Source organism: Aquila chrysaetos, chromosome 15 (assembly GCF_900496995.4).
Source record: "Aquila chrysaetos chrysaetos chromosome 15, bAquChr1.4, whole genome shotgun sequence".
NCBI classification, from domain to species: Eukaryota; Metazoa; Chordata; class Aves; order Accipitriformes; family Accipitridae; genus Aquila; species Aquila chrysaetos.
In genome coordinates this window covers 5,510,219-5,534,115 of record NC_044018.1, presented here as the reverse complement: position 1 = coordinate 5,534,115, position 23,897 = coordinate 5,510,219, and the positions used below count along the sequence as shown (strand labels likewise).

At 41.9% G+C, this 23,897-nt stretch overlaps 1 protein-coding gene and 1 long non-coding RNA gene across 3 annotated transcripts; one reads left to right on the top strand and one right to left on the bottom strand.

Moving 5' to 3' along the window:
• Window positions 1-419: 419 nt before the first annotated feature.
• Window positions 420-6,847, bottom strand: LOC115351234 (zinc finger protein 91-like). The gene is made up of 4 exons (XM_041128885.1): window positions 6,731-6,847; window positions 5,871-6,503; window positions 2,551-5,194; window positions 420-1,292 (listed from the first exon to the last, which is right to left on the bottom strand). Exons 1-4 carry the CDS (start codon window positions 6,771-6,773, stop codon window positions 1,289-1,291), a joined length of 3,324 nt encoding a protein of 1,107 aa, XP_040984819.1. The 5' UTR covers window positions 6,774-6,847; the 3' UTR covers window positions 420-1,288.
• Window positions 6,848-7,157: 310 nt separating this feature from the next.
• LOC121233832 lies at window positions 7,158-22,577 on the top strand. 2 transcript variants are annotated; one of them, XR_005934044.1, is made up of 9 exons: window positions 7,158-7,173; window positions 13,431-13,595; window positions 14,183-14,280; window positions 15,113-15,207; window positions 16,188-16,419; window positions 16,767-16,896; window positions 21,607-21,669; window positions 22,297-22,380; window positions 22,474-22,577. It is a non-coding gene; the product is annotated as an uncharacterized LOC121233832 (long non-coding RNA). The 2 variants fall into 2 exon arrangements; XR_005934045.1 differs by lacking the exons at window positions 15,113-15,207; window positions 16,188-16,419.
• The last annotated feature ends 1,320 nt before the right edge of the window (window positions 22,578-23,897 follow it).

Genomic DNA, 23,897 nt, shown 5'->3' with positions numbered 1-23,897 from the left:
CAATTCACCTATATCCATTTACTTCACCCTGTGTTTAACTTTTATTCACTTATTTAGTAGATGCACGGCAGATAAAATGACACCTATTTGCTCAAGTAGTTTGTCATTAGTGTGATTTCCTACTACATTTTACTGTTTGGTCCAAATTCAAAAAGAAAATTAAGGAAGCTTTCTCGGTTGAAACAGAAAGCTTCACAGTATGATTTAGGAAAGGCTTTGATTTTTGTTAAAACTCTGCAAGAATAAAAAATATTACACCTTTCGCTAGCAAAAAAAAAAAAATCAAGAACAGCCTGTGCCCTTATTTTAAAACAAGTATGCCTTTACATTTAAATTCCTCTGACTTGGCAGACTGAGAATCACTTCCAATCCCCAAAAGTGCAATGCATTGCATAAGGAACAGAGAGGAACCTCATGAGTTATCAAACACCATTTTTATTAGAGGCAACCACCTGGAAAAATTATTTTTACAAACTCATCAAGCTCCAGCTGAAAAATGTCTTCTGTTGTTCTTTCTTACAACTAAAAGAAACTTATACTGTTTACAAACTCTTTAAAAAATGTCCTTCAATTAATTTATCCCCCTTAAATGGGGCTCCCTTCTTCTTCATTGTACACCATAATTGTAAACAATCATTCTCCATCAGATTTAGCTTTCCTAGTCTCTGATATATAGGCTTACAATCCTCTTCACCATTTTTGTTTCCTCTTTGTACCTGTTCTTTTGAATTTTTATTCAAATGACCAGAATTGTACAATAATGCAGATAAGAATTCCTCCATGCTTGTGTAACACTGTTGTTATTTCCCAGAAGTGCTTTTCTTTATTCATATCAGGATAATGTTGTTCTTTCTCACAACTCTATCAGGCAGTTAGCTCAACCATTCCAAGATCTGAATCACTCATTCCCAAGTAGCGACTTCCCAGCTTGTAGTAAAGACATCTGTAACTACCAGGGTTCAGTCACAGACACTTACTTGTCTGATTTTACTGCAGCAAGAAAGAACTAGATCACTGAAATACCTTTGCTGATCTGGCCTTAAATACATGCATACATTCTTGAGTTCAATCCACTCTTGGAAAATTGTGTTCCGAATCACAGAATGGCTGTGGGACCTCTGGAGGTCACCCGGTCCAAAGCCCTGCTCAAGCAGAGCCACCCAGAGCCGGCTGCCCAGGACCACGTCCAGACGGCTTTTGAACATCTCCAAAGAGAGAGACTCCACCACCTCTCTGGGAAACCGTTTCCAACCTGGCTCCTACGTTACCAGAAAGCCTCTGCAAGATATTATCTGTATTTATAAAGAAAAGCATACATTTGAGAGCAGTAAAAAAGCAGTGGTAGTCGCATGTTTACATTCCCTAAATTAAGCTATAGGTTTACTCAGCTGTTTCATGGACTGAAACATAACATTAGGGGACAGTTAGCACCAGCCCTTTGCCGTTGTTTTTCCTCACGCAAGAGGGTAACACCACTGTTATCAATACCACTGAGCATATTATAGTCAGTGATGTCCACACAAGAGTTTCTAGCACCGTATACCTCTGTAAAACAACCAAAGATTTATCTAGATTTGAATATAAAGTGGAAGAAGCACCCATCCACCCTCACCATACCAGGTTAACAACTGCTGGTTGGCACGAATGGTCCTTACACATGCTATTTCAGATGCACAGTAAACCTCTAAAAAAATAAATTTTACAGTTCAAGATACTGCCAAGGTTTTCAACGTAACTAAGTAGTATTTGCAGTATATCAGCAAGTGGTTAAATTGAAGTTCTCTGAAAAGTATGATGTTGTCTATTTTAAGAAACAAAGAACACAGAAACTACCAGCCTGAGAAAAGATGAGGCATTTCATACTAGATTAACATTAGACATTTACATAAAATTGAAGATCAATTTAAGGATTCTCAGTATCATAAAATACCTGATTAAGGACAATATTACTAGTTTTGTCAGACTACTCAAAGAATTATCAAAAGTACAGACAAAATAACTGCCTAATAAACCTTTTATATATACACACATATAGAAAACATTTTCATATCCCAATTATCCAGTGATGACAAAAATCTTTTGTTTCTGTAATTTTGTGAGATACTATCTTTTTTTTCCTGTTTCAAGTATTGCAGGAGAACCTGGGAGTAGGGAACGCAACCATCAGCAGATGGGAGGTAGCATTAAGCTTCCAAACACACTGAAAATTTTTAAATGAGAAGTTATTACTATACATTATAATGTGCACTTCCTTCCCTCCCTTTAAACATTCTTTCAGTCAGACGAGGGTTTTTTAACTGATTTTTTACAAGAAAATAAGTGGCAGAGAGTAACCGTTTAAACTGGTAACATCGGCCAAATCGTAAGTGAAGCTCTGAGAAGAATCTGGAGTAAACCAGTACCCCGAGTTTCACCCTCCAGACCAAAACACTGGACGCGTACATCACCAGCCATTGTTCTAGGACAGCAGGGGAATGTAAAGCAATGAACAAATTCAGGACATGCAAACCTCTCCAGAACTGAGTGCCAACTTGCAATTCCCAAACTTACATTCCAAGCTTATGTTGCCGCTTATGCTTTTCCAAAAGTTTTTTGGTAGGCAGCATCACATTACAGTTTACACACTTGTACTTTTTTTTGTGTGTTTTTACATGCTTTTGGAAAGCACGTTTATCTACTGTAGAAAATTTACACCTTCTGCAGTGCAACTTTAAATGAGTCAGTAAGTGGCGTTTCAAGTGGCTAGATGTGCGGAAAGCAACAGTGCACTGACTGCACTTGAATGGCTTCTCCCCTGTATGAATTCTCAAGTGTGGCTTCAAGTTACCATTGTGGGCTGTGGAATAGCCACACTCTTCACATGTGTATGTTTTGACAGGAAGCTGCTTTTGATCGTAGAGACAGCCAGTAGATGAGCTTTCCTCACAAGAGTGTGAAGCCAGATGCTGTTTCAAGGACAGCCATTTGTTTGTTGAATAGTCACAGTTCCTGCACTTGAGATGCTCCATATTAAAATGGGTGACCCTGTGTCTTTTCAGGTGACTGGAAGTACGAAACTTCTTCTGACAAACACTGCAGCTGTAAGGTTTCTCACCTGTGTGAGTTCTTACATGTAGTTCAAGGTTGCTTAAAATGTAAGTAGTGTACTCGCACTCTGCACACTGATAGAACCGTGGCTGACTTTGTGCTAGCAAATCATTTTCTTTGCCCCGCTGGACACCTGGCTGTACTCCACAGACTTCTGAACCAAGCAAGGAATGGACACTGGTTGAACCTTCTGAGGAACCAAAATCTCTTTCTGGACACAGGCCTACATGGATTTCATGATGCAATTCAAGATTCTCTAAATGGCTATCTGCATAGAGGCAATGGCCAAACTCGTATCCATTCTTTATATGAATAAGGCTGTGTTTTTGCAAATGGTTTGATGTTTTAAATGTCTTATTGCATTCTTTACATACATACAGCCTTTCATCTCTATGCATTTTTAGGTGCAGCTTAAAGTCACTATGAACAGCAGTAGCATAACTGCAGTGTTGGCACTTGTACGTTTTGAATGTAGACAAACTGGAAGGCCACGTATCCTTTAAGTTTTCCACAAATTTATTATATGCATCATCATCTTGATCTTGTGAATCAGAGGCCTTGGAGTTGAAAACAGGTTCCTCTTTGCAAATGACAGTGTCCATTTTGTATGAATTCAGAGGAACTTCTGATCTATTCCCAGTAATATGTAAACTGTCACTTCCCTGGCTGTTTTCAGGGAATTTCTTCCCAGAGCACATTTTCTTATTGCCCTGCACATCACCTGCCTGCTCAAAGTCTACTTCTGAAGCCAGCATTCCCCCACTGAGACAATCATTTTCTTTACCAGAAAGAGACAGAGAAACATGATCCTGGGAATCACTGGCAACTTCGCATATTTTGCTTTTATGATGTTCATTGCTCTGACTCGTATAACCATTAGCAGTAGCCTTAAACTGTTCATGGAATTTCTTATGAAAGCTTAGATGTCCTCTAGTGTAAAACACTACGTTACACTCATCACATGTGTAATTCTTTAAAGGTCTTTGAGTTCTCTTTCTTTCACTTACGGCGTCGAGTTGCTGCCCTTGGCATGTTTCTTTGCCTGCATGTAATCTTCTGTGTCTCTTTAATCCAGTGGTGCTTGTGAATGCTGACTGGCAAAACTCACAGGAATATGGTTTAGCCCCTGTGTGTATGTAGCTATGCCTTACCATGCTTGCAAAATATAACGACAAAAAGGTGCAAAACCTGCACTGGTACAGCTTATACCCAGCATGCCAGTACATGTGATTTAACAGATAGGATAGGCTAATGCAGGAGTAATCACATTGAGGACACTGGTAAGGTGGTCTCTCTTTATGTCCCTTCATGTGATGAATAAAAACCCTAGGATTTGATGAAACAAACAAACAAAGTTTGCAGGAAAAAGTAACTGGAACACCCAGAGGTGTAAAGTCCCTTTCAATTTTGATGAAAAATTTCTCGTATTTACTTTCTTTTTTCTTGGTGTCAGATTTTCTTTCTTTAGATCTCTGCCTAACCTTTCTCGCATTTATTCTATTTCTTCTTGCCTTTTGCAATCTAGTAATTTTCTTATGAAATTTAAGGTGATTCTTAAGGTTGGCAGAAAAGAAAAAGGTTCTTTTACAAAAGCAGCATTTATGTATTTTCTTATCTTTATGAGCTGAATAAACATGCTTCTTTAGATGTGCACTGCATTTATATACAGAACTACAAAATCTGCACTTCAATCTTTCATGCTTATTTATAGAACAAGATGCTTTAGAAAAAGGTTTGATGGTCACACTATTACTTAGCCATGCTAAACCTTTCTGCTGGCTTTGGAATTCCTTTGGGTCTTCATGAGGAGAAACAACATTTTGTTGCCGATACCTTTTTTTAGGAAATGGTGTTAATGTCTTATAAATATGCTCTCCAGTAGTATTTGATTCAGCAGAAGTGGAAGCGTTCATCTCTGGTTTCCCTACATCTTTTAGCAGTTCTTCTGAAGTCAAAGAACATCTATTATGAAATGGAGCAGAACACTTATAAGTAAGTTTTCGTTCTTTCAAGCCATGTTCCAAAAGAGAAGTCAGAATTTCATCTTCAAATTTGCTTCTCTCTCTGTTATTAGCTTCATTGTCTCCATTCTCTGAAGAATCAGGATCTACAGGGGGATAAGAAATCACACATGTGACATTTCATACAATCACCAATGTTCATGATTAATTGGTAGTAATTATCCCAAATTGTCTAATGACCTGCTTGCTCTTCACTCCTTTTACTTCCTTAATATCTTCCTATCTCCACTTCTTTCCTAATGTCTCTCTCCATCTTCCCACCCCAACATTTAAATAATGTTTTAAGAGAAGAAATCCTAGTTAGAAGCCTCCTCCTATCCACTTCATCTTTTCACTCAAATCTCTGAATTTCACAGGACAACACTGCATCCCTTATGGTTTTTAATGAAACAGCTTTATGCCAGAATTCCTCTGAAAGTACTGTCACCTAACTTTGCTAGGGCTCCATTCTCACAAGTATGATGCTCCTTCTGCTTTTTTTTTTTTTTCAGATCGTTTTCCCTAATGAAAGGCCACCCTTTTGCAAACTTCAGCAGAATGAAACAGCACCAATTTATTGTAGTTTCACAGGAGTCTGTGAAAGAAATAAGCACACTCCAGCCAATATTCTCCTTCTGCTGCATACGACATTAATCTATGTTGAAATGCTTACTGTAAAATAAACAGCTTTAGCATTCTTCCTATACACTTTCCTACCCATCTCAAAAACTTGAAATGTACCAGGTTTCTTAAACTCTTGCACTAGTCTTATTAAGAAGTTACCTTCCATTTCAACAATTGTCTCCATCTCCTTGTGGATCTCTGGTTGTTCCTCTCGACCACCATCAGAAAGAACACTTGCAACACTAACAAGTTCCTCTTCATGTCTGGATATCGCTGCCACGGTCAACTGTCTGCTTGTCTTGATGGTCTCATCTCTACCCTCGTTGCCAGCAGAAGAAAGGAGAGGAGGAATCTTCTGAAAGCCTTCATCACCATCACCTTCTTTTCCGTCACTGGTTTCAGTTATCTCTGTAAGCTCTGTTCTGCAAGATGATGTAGGCCACACATAATTTTGACTATATTTATCCTTGCCTGCATCACACCAATCACTTAAAGGTGACTTTGATCTGTTACACACACTCTCAGCAACCCATTTTTCTTCAGAGTATTCTGTACGACTATCCTTATTTGAAGCCGTTTTGTTTTCTTCCCAAATGCTTAAACTATTACTTTCATTTGAAGGCGTCACATTACTTTTCAGGAAAACGCTACTGTTCAAGTTAACCTCTTGCTCATCCTCATTCTTCAACTCGGGAAACGATACTGCTTGCTCCTCGGCATCATCGTGGAGAAAGTCATCATCGCTCAGCACAAGCACGGTGATGGGGAGAACAATTTCAAAGACATCCGACTCTACGGACGGAAAACGGGAGCGTTAACACTATTTCCCAAAATACCTGAAGCCATCGCAGCCCACCGACCCCCGGCCGTGCCCGCGCGTCCGCCACTGCGCATGCGCATGGCCGGGCCGCCGCCTCACCGCTCTCCCCCCCCCCCGCCCCGGTCCCGCTGCCCTCAGCCCCCGCCCAGTCGATCGGTCGGAGCCCCGCGGGATCCCTATCAGGGAAACGAGCACCTACCGTTACCGTCCACCGGCTCCGACCTCCCCTGCCCCACCGACATCTCCCGGCCCGGGCCCGGCTGGCTGCCCGCGGTAATCAAACACCCTCCGCCGCAGCGGCGTCGCGCATGCGCCGGGCTGGCGCGCATGCGCAAGGGGCGGGGGAGGGCGCGACCTCTGCGCAGGTTCGTGGGGGGGTAAGGGGAGGGAGGGTGGGCACGGCCGCCGCCTCCTGATTGGAGGGATCGGCAGGGGGCGTGGCCTGGGAAGGGGGTGGGCGTCCACCTCACTGAGGGAGCAGCTCGGTCGCGCTGGGTCGTTTGGGTGTCGGCGGGTTTAAGTGGTTTAAAAATGGGTTTACTCACCCATTACCTGGAGCAGAATACCCCAGCCGTGGGCAGGGAGGGGTTTTCGAAAGCTCCGCAAAAGCGATTCCCATTTTAAGCAAAACCAGAAGATAAGGTAGCCCACCCACCGGGCGGTGGAGGGCTCGGGCCTCTGGGTGGCCCTGAGCGCTTCTTTGGTCAGGCAGAAATAGGAGAGATGCTTGTGGGGGTCTGGCCGTGGAAACCGGGTTTCCTTCGGCCCTGCTTCTCAGGAGGGGAGGTGGAGGTCTGAGAGCACGCAGGGGAGGGGAGAGGCGGTTGCAGAGCAGGCCTGAAGACATGTTTGCTGGGTGAGGATGGGGAGCTGTGAGGTCTCCAGCTTACCCAGATGGCTGTTTCCATAGATGTTGTGGACAATCCCTCAGAGATGGCTGCAGGAGTTGTGGAATGATTACTGGAAGTGACTTATTGGTACGTTCCCTCCCCCTCTTAAGGGGAGGCAAACCTCCAGTGTGGAATGCAGGGGATATGCAAGGAATCTGTTCCATAATAATTCCCTAAGCCACATAACCTGCAACCTTAGATGTTAGCAACACCAAGGGAGCTTGGTATGCTGACTCTAAGAGAAGCAACATGGAGGGTGAAGCAGAGTGGAGACACCACGGCCAGGCTCTGTGATATCGTTGCAGGGATAGGGAGCAAGATAGGAACAAGAACGGTAGGTCCCTGCATTGAATCCGCTGAAGCAAGGAGGTGAAATAATGGGGGTTCTGTGGACCTACTGCCCTACTTCTGATTTATATCCTAAGTGCGTGCCCCGTTCTGGGCTACTGACACAAAACATCATGTCCTCTGGGTGAACTTTTTTCATTATAATCTCATTATAATACCAAAACACACCTCCATCCCAAAAGTTACCCGCCTCCAAGGTGTGCCCACCCCTCACTGAGCATGCGCTCTGAACTTTTTTTAGCATGTACCTTTAAAAGTAAAGCGAGAAGATTTTTTACCAATCGTAGTAAAGGTATGTATGACTAGAGTGACTCAAGCTCCATCTAATAGGAAAATAATATAAAAGGCCTGAAGAGAAGGGGACTGTTGGGGAAGATCCCATCGTGGACATGTCGGGAGGACATCACTGACTTCTGGGATCAGTCAATGGGCTGAACCTCTCTTCCTCCCCATCGGGACACCTACTGGGTGAGATTCGAACACTTGGCTGTAGCGAGTGCCTTCCTGGAAACTTAGAATTCTTTAGAGCTCTTTTCTTCCATAATTTAGTGTGCTTGTAGTCAACTGTATTATTATTTGCACGTGCTTTGCAGACAGTGTATTTATCACTGGCAGTCCAAAAGAATCTGTACTCCTGTTGCTTTAATAAATTGTGCTATTCATTAAAATATAGCCGTGATAGTTCATTGAACAAAACCTAACTCCCTAAGTTTGGCTGTTATAGTTCATTGAACATGGCTAAACTGAAAGTACAGTGCACTATTAATGCATACATAATCGCGATACTTCAATATATTGAATGCAACCAGACTTACAGTGTTGAAATGGACATCACTCAGAATCTAAGCCTAGCCACCCCCAGCTCCTCTGACATCTGAGGACAAGCTGGAATGCAAGGGCTTTATCTTCTGCCAAACTTCATTACGCTTTAATGCAACAGGAGTGAAATTCAGAGTGTGTTGTTGAGGGTCAGAGCTCAGAAATTAGTGTACTGCTTTCCTGAAGGACATACAGAAGGAGGGGTTTCTTGGTCAGTGAATGGTTTCTCAGGGCTTAAAGACTGCTTTGCCCCACTCTTACTTGCTCATCTGTGCCATGTCCTTGCCAACTCAGCTTATAATCTGATGAAAAAACAAAAGTCATTGTGTCATTCGGCCCAAACGGTTTCACAGAAAGTGAAGTAAATTATTGTACTGGGTCTGGCTGCGATAGAGTTAATTTTCTTCCTGGCAGCCAGTGTGGTGCTGTGTGTTGTATTTGTGACCAAAACAGCCTTGGTAATGCACCAGTATTTTGCCTGAACAGTGTTTGCACAACATCAAGGCCTTCACTGTTTCTCTCTTTGCCCCACCATGGAGCAGGCTGGGGGTGGGCAGGAGGTTGGGAGGGGACACAGCTGGGACAGCTGTCCCAAACTCCCCACAGGAGTTTGATCCAAATGACCTACAGGGTCATTCTATACCATATGACTACCTTGTGTGTTATTAACACTGTTTAGTTACAAATCCAAAACGCAGCACCATGAGAGCTGCTATGAGGAAAGTTAACTCCATCCCAGCCAGTGCCAGTGCAGGTGCTGATGGCCATCTTAAAAGTGATAGGAGATTTTGTTGCTTTTTTGTTTACTGCTCGACTATCCATGCTCTGTGGCTGTTGAGAGAAAAGACAGCAAAGGAAGGTAAACTGAAATAAAAAGTAAACCAGTAATGAGAGTATCATTGGTCATATTTTCCCTGAAGAGATTGTTCTCTGGTCTCATGAGCTCTCAGATGCTGCCAAAACCTTGCAGTCCCTTATAACAAGGTGAGGATGCAGTGAATCCCTCATGCAAGGCCCCAGAGAAAAGTGCTAGGGTTTGCTGAATCCAACAGTCCACTAGATGGGAGGCTGCTGCAGCTCCATGCTCCTTGATCCAGCCGGTAGCAAGGCTGAGCGTGTACTCCCAAAAGGCACTCACGCATTCATACACCCAGTACACAAATATATATATACATATCTAAATATACATATACACACATGGTCAGCCACACAGATAAACTCAGACGGAAACCACGAAGCACTCACACAAATGTGAATGGTACGGATGGCCTGATCCTGTTCCCCCTCACTGCCTAATCACGGTGGGATTCTGCTAGTGGAAAGGGTATACCTACGTATATATATTTATGTGCATACTATATATATGTGTATATATACACATAGTGTGTGGATCATTGCAATAGCTGGTGTTGTGCTCTAAGTCTTGTTTATGGGCAAAGAAGCAGCATGCCTTATATGTATATATCAAGCAAAGAATTTATTGTTAGCACAATTGATAACAGTCTAATTCAAGAATCATTGTTAGTCTAGATCTAATTATTAGGAAAAAAAGAAAGAATACTGCTGTGGAGAAGAAATCTCAGTAATAGTAATGCAATTAAAACTGTAAAACATGCACTTAGTTTCTATCACTTTTTCTTGCTGTTATGCTCACCCTTTCATTGTTTCTCTGTGTATTAAAGTCAGAAGTTTTTGACTGTGAGGAGGATAACACCTGAACTGTCATCCTCAGCTCCTTCATTGGGAAGAATATGATGTTGATGTTGCCAGTTTCTTCTTCCTGCGGTAGTGGGCATTCATGTTCAGCTCCCATACTTAACAGTCCATAAACTGTGAGTGACAGAATCTGTCCTTAATTCATGGTAATTCCCCAGTTCATTAAGGTAAGGGTCCGCCTTGTGGTCCATAGACTTGAAACATGCCTGTTTCCTGACATGGAGTACTTCAAAGGTGTATGTTTTGTCTAAGCTGTAATTGGACTCTCTCCTACAATATAAGACCAGTCTTCTAAGGTCCATATTGGCACCACACACTTTTTCACACAAAGTGAGCTGTTTTCAATGTGATTGAGGGCACATGCCATAGCTTGTTGCTTCTTTCCCATTTGTTGTGATAACATGGCTCCCTACATCTAGAATGGTTGCAAATTGCAAATGACATGGTTATGCTGGATCAGAAAATCATCATGCGGGTGCCTATGCTAACATGATTTTCAAAGCTAACAGGGCTTAATCTTGATCTGGTTCAGATTCCCAGTCCTGTTTTTATTTTAACAGTTTAGTTAAAGGCTTACAGTTTCTGCAAACATGGATATAAAATCTCTGGAAAAGTTAAATATTCCCAAACTTAACTCATGCAAATTTGTATGTGCAGGGAGCTTTCCTCTGGGCAAAGGACAGTTTGCTGTAACACCCCCGACGACCCCAGAATGAAGTTACCTGCCTTAGGAGGAGCAGGGGAAGGCTGAGCACACCACCAGGGAAATGGGGGCAGCTAAGTCTGTGTAAAACAATTTAAATTGATTATTATTTCTTTTTCTGTAAAATTAGATCTCGACTAATAACGATTAGACTCTTAAGATTTGAATTACACTAACAGAAAGTTCTGTGTTTGGCTCCTGCCTGAGCTACAGCCACAGCATGGCAGCGCTGACAGTGCCTGACCGTGGACCCACTAATATGGACCCTGACCCCGACCTGCGGGCTCGCTGCCCAGCCTGGTCTCAGGCCCCCCCTCAGCACCACAGACTTGCCCATCTATCGCTGGGCTGTGCCTGACCCTGGCCACACTCATGGGGCCTGATCCTGACCATGACTTGCTGACTTGTGTTCCCAGCCTGACCTCGGACCTGCCCCGTCCCTCTGCTCCTTGGTCCTGAGGGAGCAGCCAGGCTACGCGACACCCTGACGATATTTTATCACAGCTCCCAGGTCCTACAATGCTCGAGGATTTCCAGTTCTCATTTTACAGGCTCTGTACTCATTAATGGTGCCTCCAGAAGAGGATGGCACAGTTAGCCATTCCGATGAGAGGAATTTCCTCTATCCCCCATCTTCTTCCTTCCCCCCATAAAAAGCATGTAAGGACCTAATTACAGGCCTTAACTTCAGTGCCTTGCTTCCTGACATGCATGCAGCTGCACCCATTTATTTTTTTTATCAACACGCAGGCGTTGTATATGTAGGTCACTTTAGTACTGCTTTGGGTTATATTAAAGTAAAATTGTAACATGTTTAACATACAGCAATGTTTGATTAGGTCTGATCAAAACATGCATGGATATTAGATAAAGGCAAGGACAAGGTGTAACCTTCTCTATCCAGTTAAAATTCAACCAAATCCCTGCTAACTTTGGCATATAGCCAGTCATCATTTGCAAAAATTTGTTTTATATGCACAGAAATGTTACAGCTGGAAAGCTAAAAGAGGGTAGAGAAAGGCAGTACCATCCAAAGCTAAATATGTGCTTACTTCTAAGTTTGTCTACTGTACTTTTCTCCTTCTGTGAATGCTAGCCAGGTGCATATTAGGCAGAGTGATTTTCCTGTACATACAGGTATGTTGGTAGCCTTTATTCATAGAATCATAGAATGTTTGGGATTGGAAGGAACCTTTAAAGGTCTAGTCCAACCCCCCTGCAGCAAGCAGGGACATCTTCAGCTAGATCTGGTTGCTCAGAGCCCTGTCCAACCTGACCTTGAACACTTCCAGGGATGAGGCATCTACCACTTCTCTGGGCAACCTGTTCCAGTGCCTCACCACCCTCACAGTGAAGAACTTTGTCCTCATATCTACCCTCTTTTAGTTTAAAACCATTGCCCCTTGTTCTATCGCTACAGGCCCTGCTAAAAAGTCCCTCCCCAGCTTTCTTGTCGGCCCCCTTTAAGTATTGGGGGGCTGCTATAAGGTCTGCCCGGAGCCTTCTCTTCTCCAGGCTGAACAACCCCAACCCTCTCAGCCTGTCTTCATAGCAGAGGTGCTCCAGCCCCCTGATCATCTTCATGGCCTCCTCTGGACCCTCTCGAGCAGGTCCATGTCTTTCTTACGCTGGAGGCCCCAGAGCTGGACACAGAACTCCAGGTGGGGTCTCACAAGAGTGGAGCAGAGGGGGAGAATCCCCTCCCTCGACCTGCTGGTCACGCTGCTTTTGATGCAGCCCAGGATACGGTTGCCCTTCTGGGCTGCGAGTGCACATTGCCAGGTCATGTCCAGCTTTTCATCTACCAGTACACCCAAGTCCTTCTCCAAAGGGCTGCTCTCAGTCCCTTAATCTCCCAGCCTGTATTGATACCAGGGGTTGCCTCGACTCATGTGCAGGTCCTTGCACTTGGCCTTGTTGAACTTCATGAGGTTCTAGAAGCCTTTTTTTTAAAATAAGGTAGCTTTTCCTAAAGGCAGGATTGCAGCCCCCTTTTAATAGAAGATAATATGAAACTACAGGACTGTTAGAATGAGTAACTGAAATACCCATCTTTCTCCTGCCATTATAGATAGAAACATCGGTTCAGTTTGTGAAATTCAGGTGGTGTAGTTATATTTTCAGATAGAAGTGGCAACCCATTAGGCAGGAGCATTGTCAAACCCCTCCTAACTGTGAGTATTAAATTAGGCAAAAATGAGAGGAATCTTGGCTTCTGTGTTTCAGCTCTCAGGGAATTTGGGAATCTCCTACAGAGTTACAAGACTTGTTGATACTCCAAGCTGCGTGAAGCAGATGCTGGAGTCAGCAGGATGTCTTGCCTAGACTTTGTCCTGCCACAGCAATCCATAGGACATATTTCTTGTTCCTCCTAAGAAAAAAAAACCCCAAAAACACCTAACAAAAAAGTTTCCTCCCTCCAGAACCGCCTGGATCTGCTCCACAAGAGGGCTCTGCGGCCATGGGTTTGCTCCATGCCGGTGCTGAGAAAGGCTCTGCCATGGAAGAACCTGAAAACACGAGAGATCACAAAAAATCCTGTCCCCCTTCAGCTGGTCCAGAACACCTCTTGTGGGAAGGGGTGGCAGGTAAGATCTGAATTTCAAGTAGAAATTAAGGGGGAAAAGTACATCAGGCTACAGTTGTCATCGTCAAAGCTAATGGAAAAGTAATATCCCACACATTTGTTGTTCCCATTCCATAGGTGACTTTCAAAATGCACAAAACCCAGCTGTTTTAGAGCTAAACTGCAAGAAATCCACTGGGAATAGGATTTCTTTTTTGGCTGTGAGTCATATCTGAATTCTCAGTGATGTATACAATGATTTCTTGTAGTGATTTGGGTCTCAGCCATTTGCTGAATCTTTTTTTTTCCTGAGCTAGTTCCAAATTTGCATCGTGAAAGCACAGGGATTAACAGCTGAAAAGGATGTCACAACAGCTGGTGTTTCTTGTAACCTGGGTCTGCATCTGAGGAAGTGCAGAATATGAGGAAAAGAAAGATTAATATCTGTTTCCATTTTTTCTTTTTTAAAGCATAAACTTTTAAACAATCTTATTTGAAAAATGTCCCCCACAAAAAAAAACCCCTGCAAAACTCTGTGCAAACTTTACAAAGCTATAAATGACAAGCCTTTTTCCTTGAAAATGAGTATTTCCACTCTGTTTCTTAAAGGAACAAACTATAACTCTCAGCCTAGTTCTCCTTGATGACATCATCCGGCAAATAACATGATCATGCGATGGCTGAAGAATAAATCTGGCCTATGGAAAGTGAGTCTGGGGAACAGTGGAGCTGCCTTCACAAGCCCATTGCACAAAACTATGTTCTGCAAATTCAGCTTGCAGTGGAGTGATAGAAATCTGCCTGCAACAATGCTTGTGCCCACACTCCAGTATGAAAAAATGGAGTTGCAGAAAGTATCTTGTAAGGAATCTCTGTGTTTCCTGCATCTCTGCCTTCTAACTCTGTGACAAATCTGAGAGAAAGAGGGCATCTTCAGATCCACTGTTAACTGGAGGAGAAGTTGCCACTAGTTATTAATAGCCGGCGATCTTTATTTATGAGCTTTGATTATGATTATCTGGGCATGTGTGTGTCTTGGACAATGATTGTTCTTTTGATTTCCTAGACAGCAGTGACAGAAACAGGAAAATGCATATGAGATATTACATTTTTGAAAAATGTGCTTTGACAAAAAACAGCCCAGCAACCTACAGCTTTCTGTCTGCAAGATAAAAACCAGGCATTGATTTGTACTAAAACTTTGTCTGCACTGATTAACAGTCAAATATGTATCTTGTATTTATGGAAGATAATGAATTTTGAAAAACAATATGGAAAATATTGGACACTATGAGAAGCTGAAGTATCCCCAATAAAATGTAATTATTTGAAGTGTGGATTTTTGACATCTCTGGGGCCAGAATTGTGGCCCAGATTTACTCAACTAACATAAGGTATTGACCTGAAATGCATAACTTGAGAGCGCAGTCACCCTAGGCTGCTTCTAGAGCAGTGTTTTTATCCACATGCATCTACTGCTGTGTGTTGGAAGGGCCTGTGACAGTAATTTCATAAGGATATAACATCAATATGCTTCAGTTTACCAGAAGGGGCTCTGTACCTCCAAGAGGGAACTTTCAGACTTCTGCAAGCTGAAGAATGTTGAAAACCATTGCTGTCCAGTGAGAGCAGAGGTGAGGTACTCTTCCAGAGATCAGCTAGGCTGAATCACCTGTTAGAGTGTGTCTTGATTATGGAAGAACCTACAGAAATTACACTCCTAATATGCAAGCTTTGCCTAGAAGACTAAAATGAGGCAGAGTATTTGTGGCCCTCTGCCTCTGTATCTCTTTGCATAGTACCTTGCTTAGTGGAGCATAGTCTGATTACAGCCCTAAGTGCTGCTGCTGTATAAATACTGTTCTTGCAGCACTTGCACACGCCACTTTGTATTTCATGCTCCTGATTCCGTTTCTATTAGTGGCTGTTTGTCATTATCACTCACCCAGATACCAGCAGAACCTGTCATTTGTAAATGCTGGCAGATGGCAATACAAGTGCTTTCCTAGGCATTACAATGTGCTGTTTAAAACCTCAAGACAAATATGGTCATCTGTAGACGCCTTCAGATTGTCATCTGGCCATAGACATCCACTGCTCCTAGTAATTTCAGCTAAACATTTGGGGGTTTGGCATGTAACCAAAAAATCAAGCTGGAGATATCTTAGTTGAGCAAAAAGCCTGACACCCCAGGAATAAAAGATAATGTCACTTTTAGACCAGGGAGAGTCAGAGAATTGTTCCTAGGAAAATAATGTAAGAACAGTTATGGTCTGGCAATTAGAGCAGGAAAAGTGGTAGCTGAGTACAAATCCAGCTGGAAAAGCATAGAAGAAGTCTGAATGAGTTGAAAATGAAACCATTAATCTATCAGCTAATGCAAAGAGGGAAAATATCTCTGTAAGGGTTGGTCAGCACAATATCAGTGGCATTAGGACTGTGAGCTACAACGACTGACAGCATTTTAAGAGCCAGGATGTTGCAATAACAAACCAAGATTTAGTAAGTAAATGGTTTCTTTTATTGTAAAACCTGCTGGGTTGTTGTTTTTCTCTTTTTCACACTCCCACTGACTCTTCTTTTTTTTTATTTTTTTTTTTTTTTCCGCAAACAGCTTCGCTAAAGGCTGTTCCAGAGGGAAGAGAAGAAAACGCATCAGTGAGGAGCTAGTCATTGACAAAGAGCTGAGCAACACTTAGGGACAGAGCCTTCTAACACCTAACGCCCACGGAGAGATGCAGCTGGGGATTGAGAGTCACACGAAGTCCCCAGCGCACTCTTCTTTTCAATACTTTCTGCCCCAATCTGATTTCCTTGTCATTAAGTTCACCTTGAATGTTGAAACTGTAAGACTGGGGAAGAAATTCAGTCTTATGGTTAGGGCATAGGAGCCCAGATGTTTGATTTCCACTCCTGATTTTTGTGCAGGTTTGTGTAGAGCACTATTGTTTGCAAAGCATTTCAAGTTCTTCACACTGATTTAAGTGAACAGTGCAGTGCTGTTATGTACGTGTTTGCAGCTCTTGGTAATTGGAAACAGAGTTTGATTTATTGCCATACACAGCATTTCCCTAAATCAGGATACAAATATATCCAAGGTAGAACTCGGGAAAACCTGGAAATACACAGCCCTTTCTCTGGTAAGTTGACCATGGTCCATTCTACTGAATTTGCTCTTTCTCTCTCCCTGCAGTTCTCTTGTGCCTTTCTGATGTGAAAGACAGAGAATCTCTGCCAGCAAGTACACCAATCTGAGAACTTCTGAATCAAAGGATTGCGTTTTCTAATGCCCCACTTAGATACCAAAGTTTCCATTCTTGAAGGTATACAGAAAGAACTAGTAACATACTAAAAACTAAATGTTGTTTCCTGTTTTGATGTGAACAATTAGCCAAAAATTCTGTGTTGTGGGGTTTGTTGCAGTTTGAGAGAGGAACAAGAGATGATACCAAATATTTCTGTCATGCAGTCCTGGTCGCAGCTGTTTCCCTAGAAGGGAGAGGGTCCTTTGTCTTAAACACATGCTAAAATGCATAAGCCATGTACTTCTCTTCATCTCTTGCCCATGTTCTGCAAGAAACATTGCAGAATCTGCTCTTCCCTCTGTTCTTATTTCTATTCTTTTACAGTTTTCTGTCCCTTTTTCCTACCTGCCAGTTTTCTTTCTTCATTCCCCAGATTCTCATCTCTCCTTCTGCTCTCTTTCCCTGTTCTTTCTCTCCTAAACCTTTTAAGTCCCACTCTTATCCTAATTTTTCAGAAATCTTCATTTGACTCAGTTCACCCCTTTCTTTGCATGGTAGGGGCTCCAGCAATTCCTTCTGCTTTCTGTATCACTGACCAGCACTTTGGTGACCTGCAGCTTCTTGGAGAAATCTTTACAGGGAAGGCCTTGCTCAGCCCCAGTGACCCCAGGGTGGATGTGCCTAATGATCCAAGGGATGGTGGGAAAAGGAGCTGTGCTGGGAGGACCTCAGTGCCAGCACACTGGACAATATAGCTGTCAAACTTTTAAGTCTCTCCTGAGCATGTATAAACTGATTTTTCCAGGGGTTCAGAGCTGTGTCATGTTTGGGAGAACATAACACAGCCAAAGACACAACATTGTCCCCAGGGTTATGTGTGTGGCTCGATTTCAAGTTCCTGCTTCAAAGCACAGAAATGCTAGAGCTTTTCAGCAATAGCGTACGACTGATTGTATTTTTTTGTTATTTTACATACACAAAGTATTTCTTAACATTGGTCTTTGTAATGACTGATTTTTTTTATTGAACCTTTCTGAAAAAATATCAATGTGAAAAAAATGTGACAAAGGAAATTTCTGCTTGAAAGTTCCAGTATAGGAAGACTTTATTGTGGAAAGCATGAAGAAATCTTAATATAGGAAATTGGTGCCTCTGCCTTCAATAATAATTTGAAAACTGAACATTAAAATACTGACAGTTTAACAGAGAGTAATGAGCCATCACTTGTCAAAAATAATATTGTAGGAAAAGGTCAGCTGTTTGGGAAAGCAAGTGCCTGTGGATTGACAAGGTTAATCATAAAAATAAGTGTATTGCTGCCAAATTTTCTGTTGCCGGGTAACCCACAGCTGAAGCAAAGTATATTTGCTTAAGGGAAGGAATTTAATGATTTACCATCTGTGTGAAGTTTTCTTCAGTGGAGTGTGTAAGACTAAAATACGTGTTTTACAGACAGGAAGCTTGCTGGTGGAGTTCAGGTTATGATGAAGACATGAGGCTCAGTCCAGTTACCTGCACATAGGTAGATGCCTTGGGCTGGTTGAGAAGCCCTAGGCTACCCTACTGGTTCTTGCTGCTGCTGGTCTAGAAGGAGCAGGTATCCTAATTGTGTCATATTGGCCAGCCCTGTGAGCGTCTCCCATATCACAGAACATTTAAAGGGGTGCTAGAAGTCCATCTACGAACTGACTAAAGTCCTTAAAATGAGATTGAGCTGCAGATTAAGAGACCTGCACCACATGTGCCTACAGGTGCAGCAGATGTCTAAGCTCCCCTTAGAGAGGGTAGACCCTAGGGAGTAATTAAGCTCATCAGCCACTCCAGACATGGTTCAGTTGCCTAAACATGGGTGTCTAGTACCACTGAAGTGCCATAGGGCATGTGAGACATCTGTGTGGACTGGCAGATATGACAGATACAATGTCAAAATGAGCCCTTCTGGAAAAGCATCTGTGGACCAGGCAAGATTAAATCAGTGCATCTCAAATGGCTCAACGCTTTTATTTAGGCAATGCAGTCTACCTGCTACATTTGGTCAGCTAATCCCTCTCTAGACTCCATTGATAACATTGGCTTCAGGCTCAATTCAATTGGCTGAACATGAATAACAACGAAAAGTTCCTTTATTTAGTTTTGATGTATCCCTAATGGACTTAATTTAAAATAAAACATCCACACCAGATAAAATAAACTACACATGATTTATTTATGGAAAAGTTTCTTCACAGGCACAAGGATTGAAGACCAACTTGAAAACATGATAAAAAGAACTTAATGACTAACGCGCTTCACTCAAAATGGAGGATGTTCTGCTTGCTTTTGACTGGATATTATTTGATTGTTTAGCTGGTTCTTGACATGGTTTTTGCATGTGGCAGGGCTTTTTTGCTGGTTGGAGGCCTTTTGGTGTGATCTGCTCATGTCCTATTGTGAATTTCTCTTACCCTCCAACACTGAGTGACTAGATTCCAGTTGCCATTTGGAAATTATCCATCCACCTCTCTGTCTCTGCCAGGCTACACCAACAAATTAAACAGTGACAGACACCTGCACAAGGCAGTAGAACTCAATCCATCTGTATTGTTGACAAAGTACTGGCCTGGCTTGGTCCAGGCAAACTAAAACTCTCCTAAGCAATTTCCAGGTGCAGTTTAGGAGTTAGCATGGGCCAGGGACGATTTCCCAGGACAGAGAAACAAACAGAAAGAGTGACCAGAGAAGATTAATTTCTTTACTAAATCAGGTGAAAACCCCTAGCACCAGTGAAGTCATCTAGAAACACAGTTGCTACAAAATAAAATAAAACTGGGCCTATGAGAACTGAATCCACCTTCTTTTCTCCTCTTTTGCCAATTCTTAGAATAATGTATTACCTCACCTATCTACCCTTCTGTAAGACTTGCTTTAAACTAGACACGTAAGGCCCTGCTTATGGATAAAAGAGAAATAGGCACCTCTAGTGTGCAATCCATCTGACCTTTACATGTCTACATTAAAAGAAGATGAGTCTTTCACCTGGAAGTACCTGTTGTAGTGTGTAAAGGGAATCTAGACTAGCTTAGATGACTCCCATCCAAATGTACCTCTGTAATTTCCTGAGATGCTTCTATCTGCAAACTTAGTCCACTAATGCCTAAAGTCTTCAGCAAGAGAGACTAAATGGGTACATGCAGCACAAGAAATCTTAGTTAGGACTTCTGTTCTGGGCTGCTAAAAGGATATTTTGTTTCACTACATATAAAGATATTTTGCCTGACTATAACATATAAGTAACTTTTTGTTTTGCTTTGTTTCAAAACATTTCTTAAAAAATCCCCCCAAAACATGAACTATATCCTGATCAGATGTGGCTTATGGAATTCTAGTCAGTTTGGTTACTTTTCTGCAGTTGGGAGGAGTGTCTCAATTGAAAACAAAACAGATAAATGGTTTTTCAGCTGTTTTTCAACTTTGTTATGTATTCTGCAGCTGCTTCATAATCATAGCAAAAATCAACTACATTATTCATGCTGACAAGATTGAAAATGATGGAAGATTATGGAAAAGGAGAAGCCAGAGCTTTTTGTGTTTGCAACCTTTTCCCCAGCTAAACATGTCAGGTCCCTCCTAGCCTATTTTTATATTTTCCTTCCAGCTTAGATTATTCCATCCTAAAAGAGTTTAGGTTATACTTTTAATAATGGAAAAACACATGAGGGGCATTTTATGTAATAGAAAAATTCTCTCCAGAATTGATTTTCCCCTGCATATTGCAGAGTACCAAATCTGGCTTCAAGCAAATTCTATTAATGCGAGTACAAAATACTCTTATTTTCCATCATTTTGTCTTGCATAAGTGACAGTTACACAGCATGTTAGAAGTGATTGAGGCTTTCGCCGAGCGGTATGGACTTCTCATTAGAGTAGGATGATTACTAGGGTGACTTATGAGTCAAAAGGCATTATATTTGCAATGGCTATGTGGTAATTAAGCACAGATGAGATCCACAAGCAAGCATTGCTCTGAAAAATACAGTTCACATAATGCTGAATTGAAGGAGCTTTCCAAGGAAAGGGGCTAGAAAGAAACTTATCTGGCACACATGATTTCTCTGAACTGTCCCAAGCCACTAGCTTGTCCTGCTTCCCCAAAGACCAACCTGTGACATGCTATAGAAAGATACCTCATTCTTTCCCTGGCAGACAAAACCAGCACTTCGTTTTTTTCCTGGGGGTCACTTGCTGTGCCTGTGTTTAGCATGTATTCCAGAAGCAGCAAAGTTCACGCTGACAGACTTCTCCCTAGCTGAAGTTACTTGGAGTAGCTGTGGTTCCCTCAGAAACAAACCAAACCGTATTTCTATTAGACAGGCTTTTCACCAAAGATATTACAAAGGAGAGAGCTCATTTTAGAGATGGAGAAAAGAAAACCCGGAGGACTCTCTTGCCTAAACAGAAAACTGGAACACAGTCCCAGGTGCCAGCTCAGTGCTGTATCAATGGGAAAACAAACAGCAATTAATATTGTTTATTGCACTGACAATTCTGCAGCCCATGCTATCTCCTTGCACCAGTTCCCCTGCCTGATATTGCAGTACTTCGAAACCTTATGCCATCTCTCTAGTGCAAAAGAGAGAAATCCTACTTACTGCCACCCATTAAAAAAGAAATCTTTCCACTCTTTCAAAGGTTAAGTATAGTTTCTACGCACTTTCTGATAGCAAAACTCATATTCGGCCTACCTGAAAATCCAAATTGGGCTCAATTTTCAGAAATCTGTATTCATGCCTTATCTGTATTTCTTTATAGAATTTTTGAGAACAGTCCGGTTCTTGCCCCAGAGGGAACTGCATTCCCTAATAGATGATATGAGTCCGTACATCTCAGATAAGTCTGTTAAGTTCACAAAGTGCTCTGAGATTTCAAAATACAGCTATTATGGAAATAGCCATTGTTATTCTTGTTTTTAATAGCTGCTGACAATCATGAATATTTTAAGGAAAAGTGCCAAGTTAGAAGCTGTGTTTCTGAATAGAGCTTTTCAAACACGCAAGGGCTCTATTATGTTTTCGGTAATTTTGTGAGAAGCTTTATGTTCATGTGTCTGGACTATCATCTGAGAAACATCTGGTGGAAGGGGAACAGACTGACACAACAAAGACTGGCAGTCATACTTACATGTCCTCTTGTGGAGCCAGTTTATGGTTTTGGTTGTGCTAAAGATGTTGTACACTTCATCTTTACAGGGCTTTACCGAACTTGCTTGAGCTGTCTGAAACTCAGCATTTCCATTTCATGGCAAATGTCAAAGTTTCACAGTATATTTTCATTCTCAGTATGAACAAAACCACAAGTATAAAAACTTCTCTGCCCATTTAGAAAAGTGTTGCTTTAAAAACCCATATATATATATATATATATATGTACACAGAAAACTTTACTTTGAAATGAAATTGTTACTTCAAAGCTTATTTTGGGCTCTTTTTATCTCTGTATTAGTTCATTATCTCCTGACATAACAGTTCTAGTGGTCCAGGATATGGCACACCTCATCACACTGCATCCGGTTAGGATATGGTCCAGGTAAGGATGTTATTACTGGGCAACCAAGTGGGCAGTTTCCAGCGGATGGGATTCAACTACAATTACCTAATTTTAGGTATCTTCTTTGTGTAGTGACTACATTGCAGCTGGTGGGCAAATTCCCGGTTTGGAGAGGGATTTTCTACAGTCAACAGAGCCTTGAGTATAGTCCAAGTCAGTCTACAGTAGATACCTACATTTAGGCAGGTGAATTGCTTTCCAGTCTCTATTGCCTGTATTGACTAGTTCTCCAGTAAGTATAACGGGAGCCTAGACTCTGTTGTAGACGTGTACATTTAGATTTGCATTTGGTGCTGAATTTCACCCTATACTGTTCACCAGTGGCATGATAGCTCTCTGAGAACAAAGTAATGGCAATAATTTGAATAATTTTAATATTATTGTCTTTGGAATATACCTGAGACCATTTTGGACCTGTCATCCAGAACATGTAACCAGAGCAGGGTGCATCAAAGGCTAGCTTGTCACTTAAAAACCTTGGTGTGTTTTTAAGCTGTGAATGTAAAATCCTACTGAGGCAAAGCTCTGTAATTGATGCAAGACAACTCAAAGCTGACTGGGTTTACTGAACCTGTCTCCACTAGGATCTTGTATTGACTTAGCTGTTTGATTTAGCAATCAGATATAAAAACACAACATTTTTGAAGCTTGTCTAATGAAGATGCTTGGAGTGAAATTCTTCTGACCACATGTCAATGTCTGAATCTGAGAAAATTACCTCAGGCTCCCTCTATTGTCAATGGGAAGAAACAGGCATTTAGAGTGTGAGTCATTGACCTATTTTAGATGTCCATTTTGGAGTGATGAGTTGCAGATGAAATGCTGACTTCTCTCCATTGAGTACCAGAGAAGCAGAGGGTGACTAGCTTAGATGTAGATGTCTAATGGGATTAGATGAATTCATCCCATCCCCACTTCAGAGTACAATGAGGGCATGCTTTGCCTTATCAGCAGCAAATAGCTTTATCACCCAACAAACACCATGGTTGATATGGGATCTGTCCCAAGATTAATCTGCATGGGGATGAGAACAGCCACTGGAATTGGAGCTCAATTTCTATTTGAGAATGATTCACAGCCCACTGAGGTCAACAGGAATCTTTCCACTGGTTTAAGTGGGCTTTGCAAACCCTGGGGTTTTAGCATACATTATTTTAGCAGCTGGGTGCCACAATTTAAGATAAAATCATTCTTCTGTTTTTTATTATTAATATTTTGCCAAAGGTCACTGCTCTTGCAGCAGAGCTAGAAGAACAAAGTGAGTCGTAGACCAATATGGGGGCTCACTCAGTCGTCAAGGCTGTGTATATGCTACCCTGTTAGTATACATTAGCACAACAATCCCTTCCCTTAGTACCCGAGTCTCCTCTGATTTGGTCGATACAGTCCACAGCCTTCATTATCACAGCAATCAATACTTAATCCCTTTGTCCATCTAATCCAAGGCTGCCACTGGTCTGTGGTTTACAAAGAACAATTATTTCCCCATTCAATCT

What these genes read in the sequence shown, in the direction of transcription:
- LOC115351234 (XM_041128885.1), bottom strand. Translation starts at nt 6,773, where the DNA reads ATGTCGGTGGGGCAGGGGAGGTCGGAGCCGGTGGACGGTAACG. An exon ending in GGAGCCGGTGGACGGTAACG is followed by an intron (nt 6,504 to 6,730) that starts GTAGGTGCTCGT and finishes TTCCGTCCGTAG; the next exon opens with AGTCGGATGTCTTTGAAATT. An exon ending in GACAATTGTTGAAATGGAAG is followed by an intron (nt 5,195 to 5,870) that starts GTAACTTCTTAA and finishes ATCCCCCTGTAG; the next exon opens with ATCCTGATTCTTCAGAGAAT.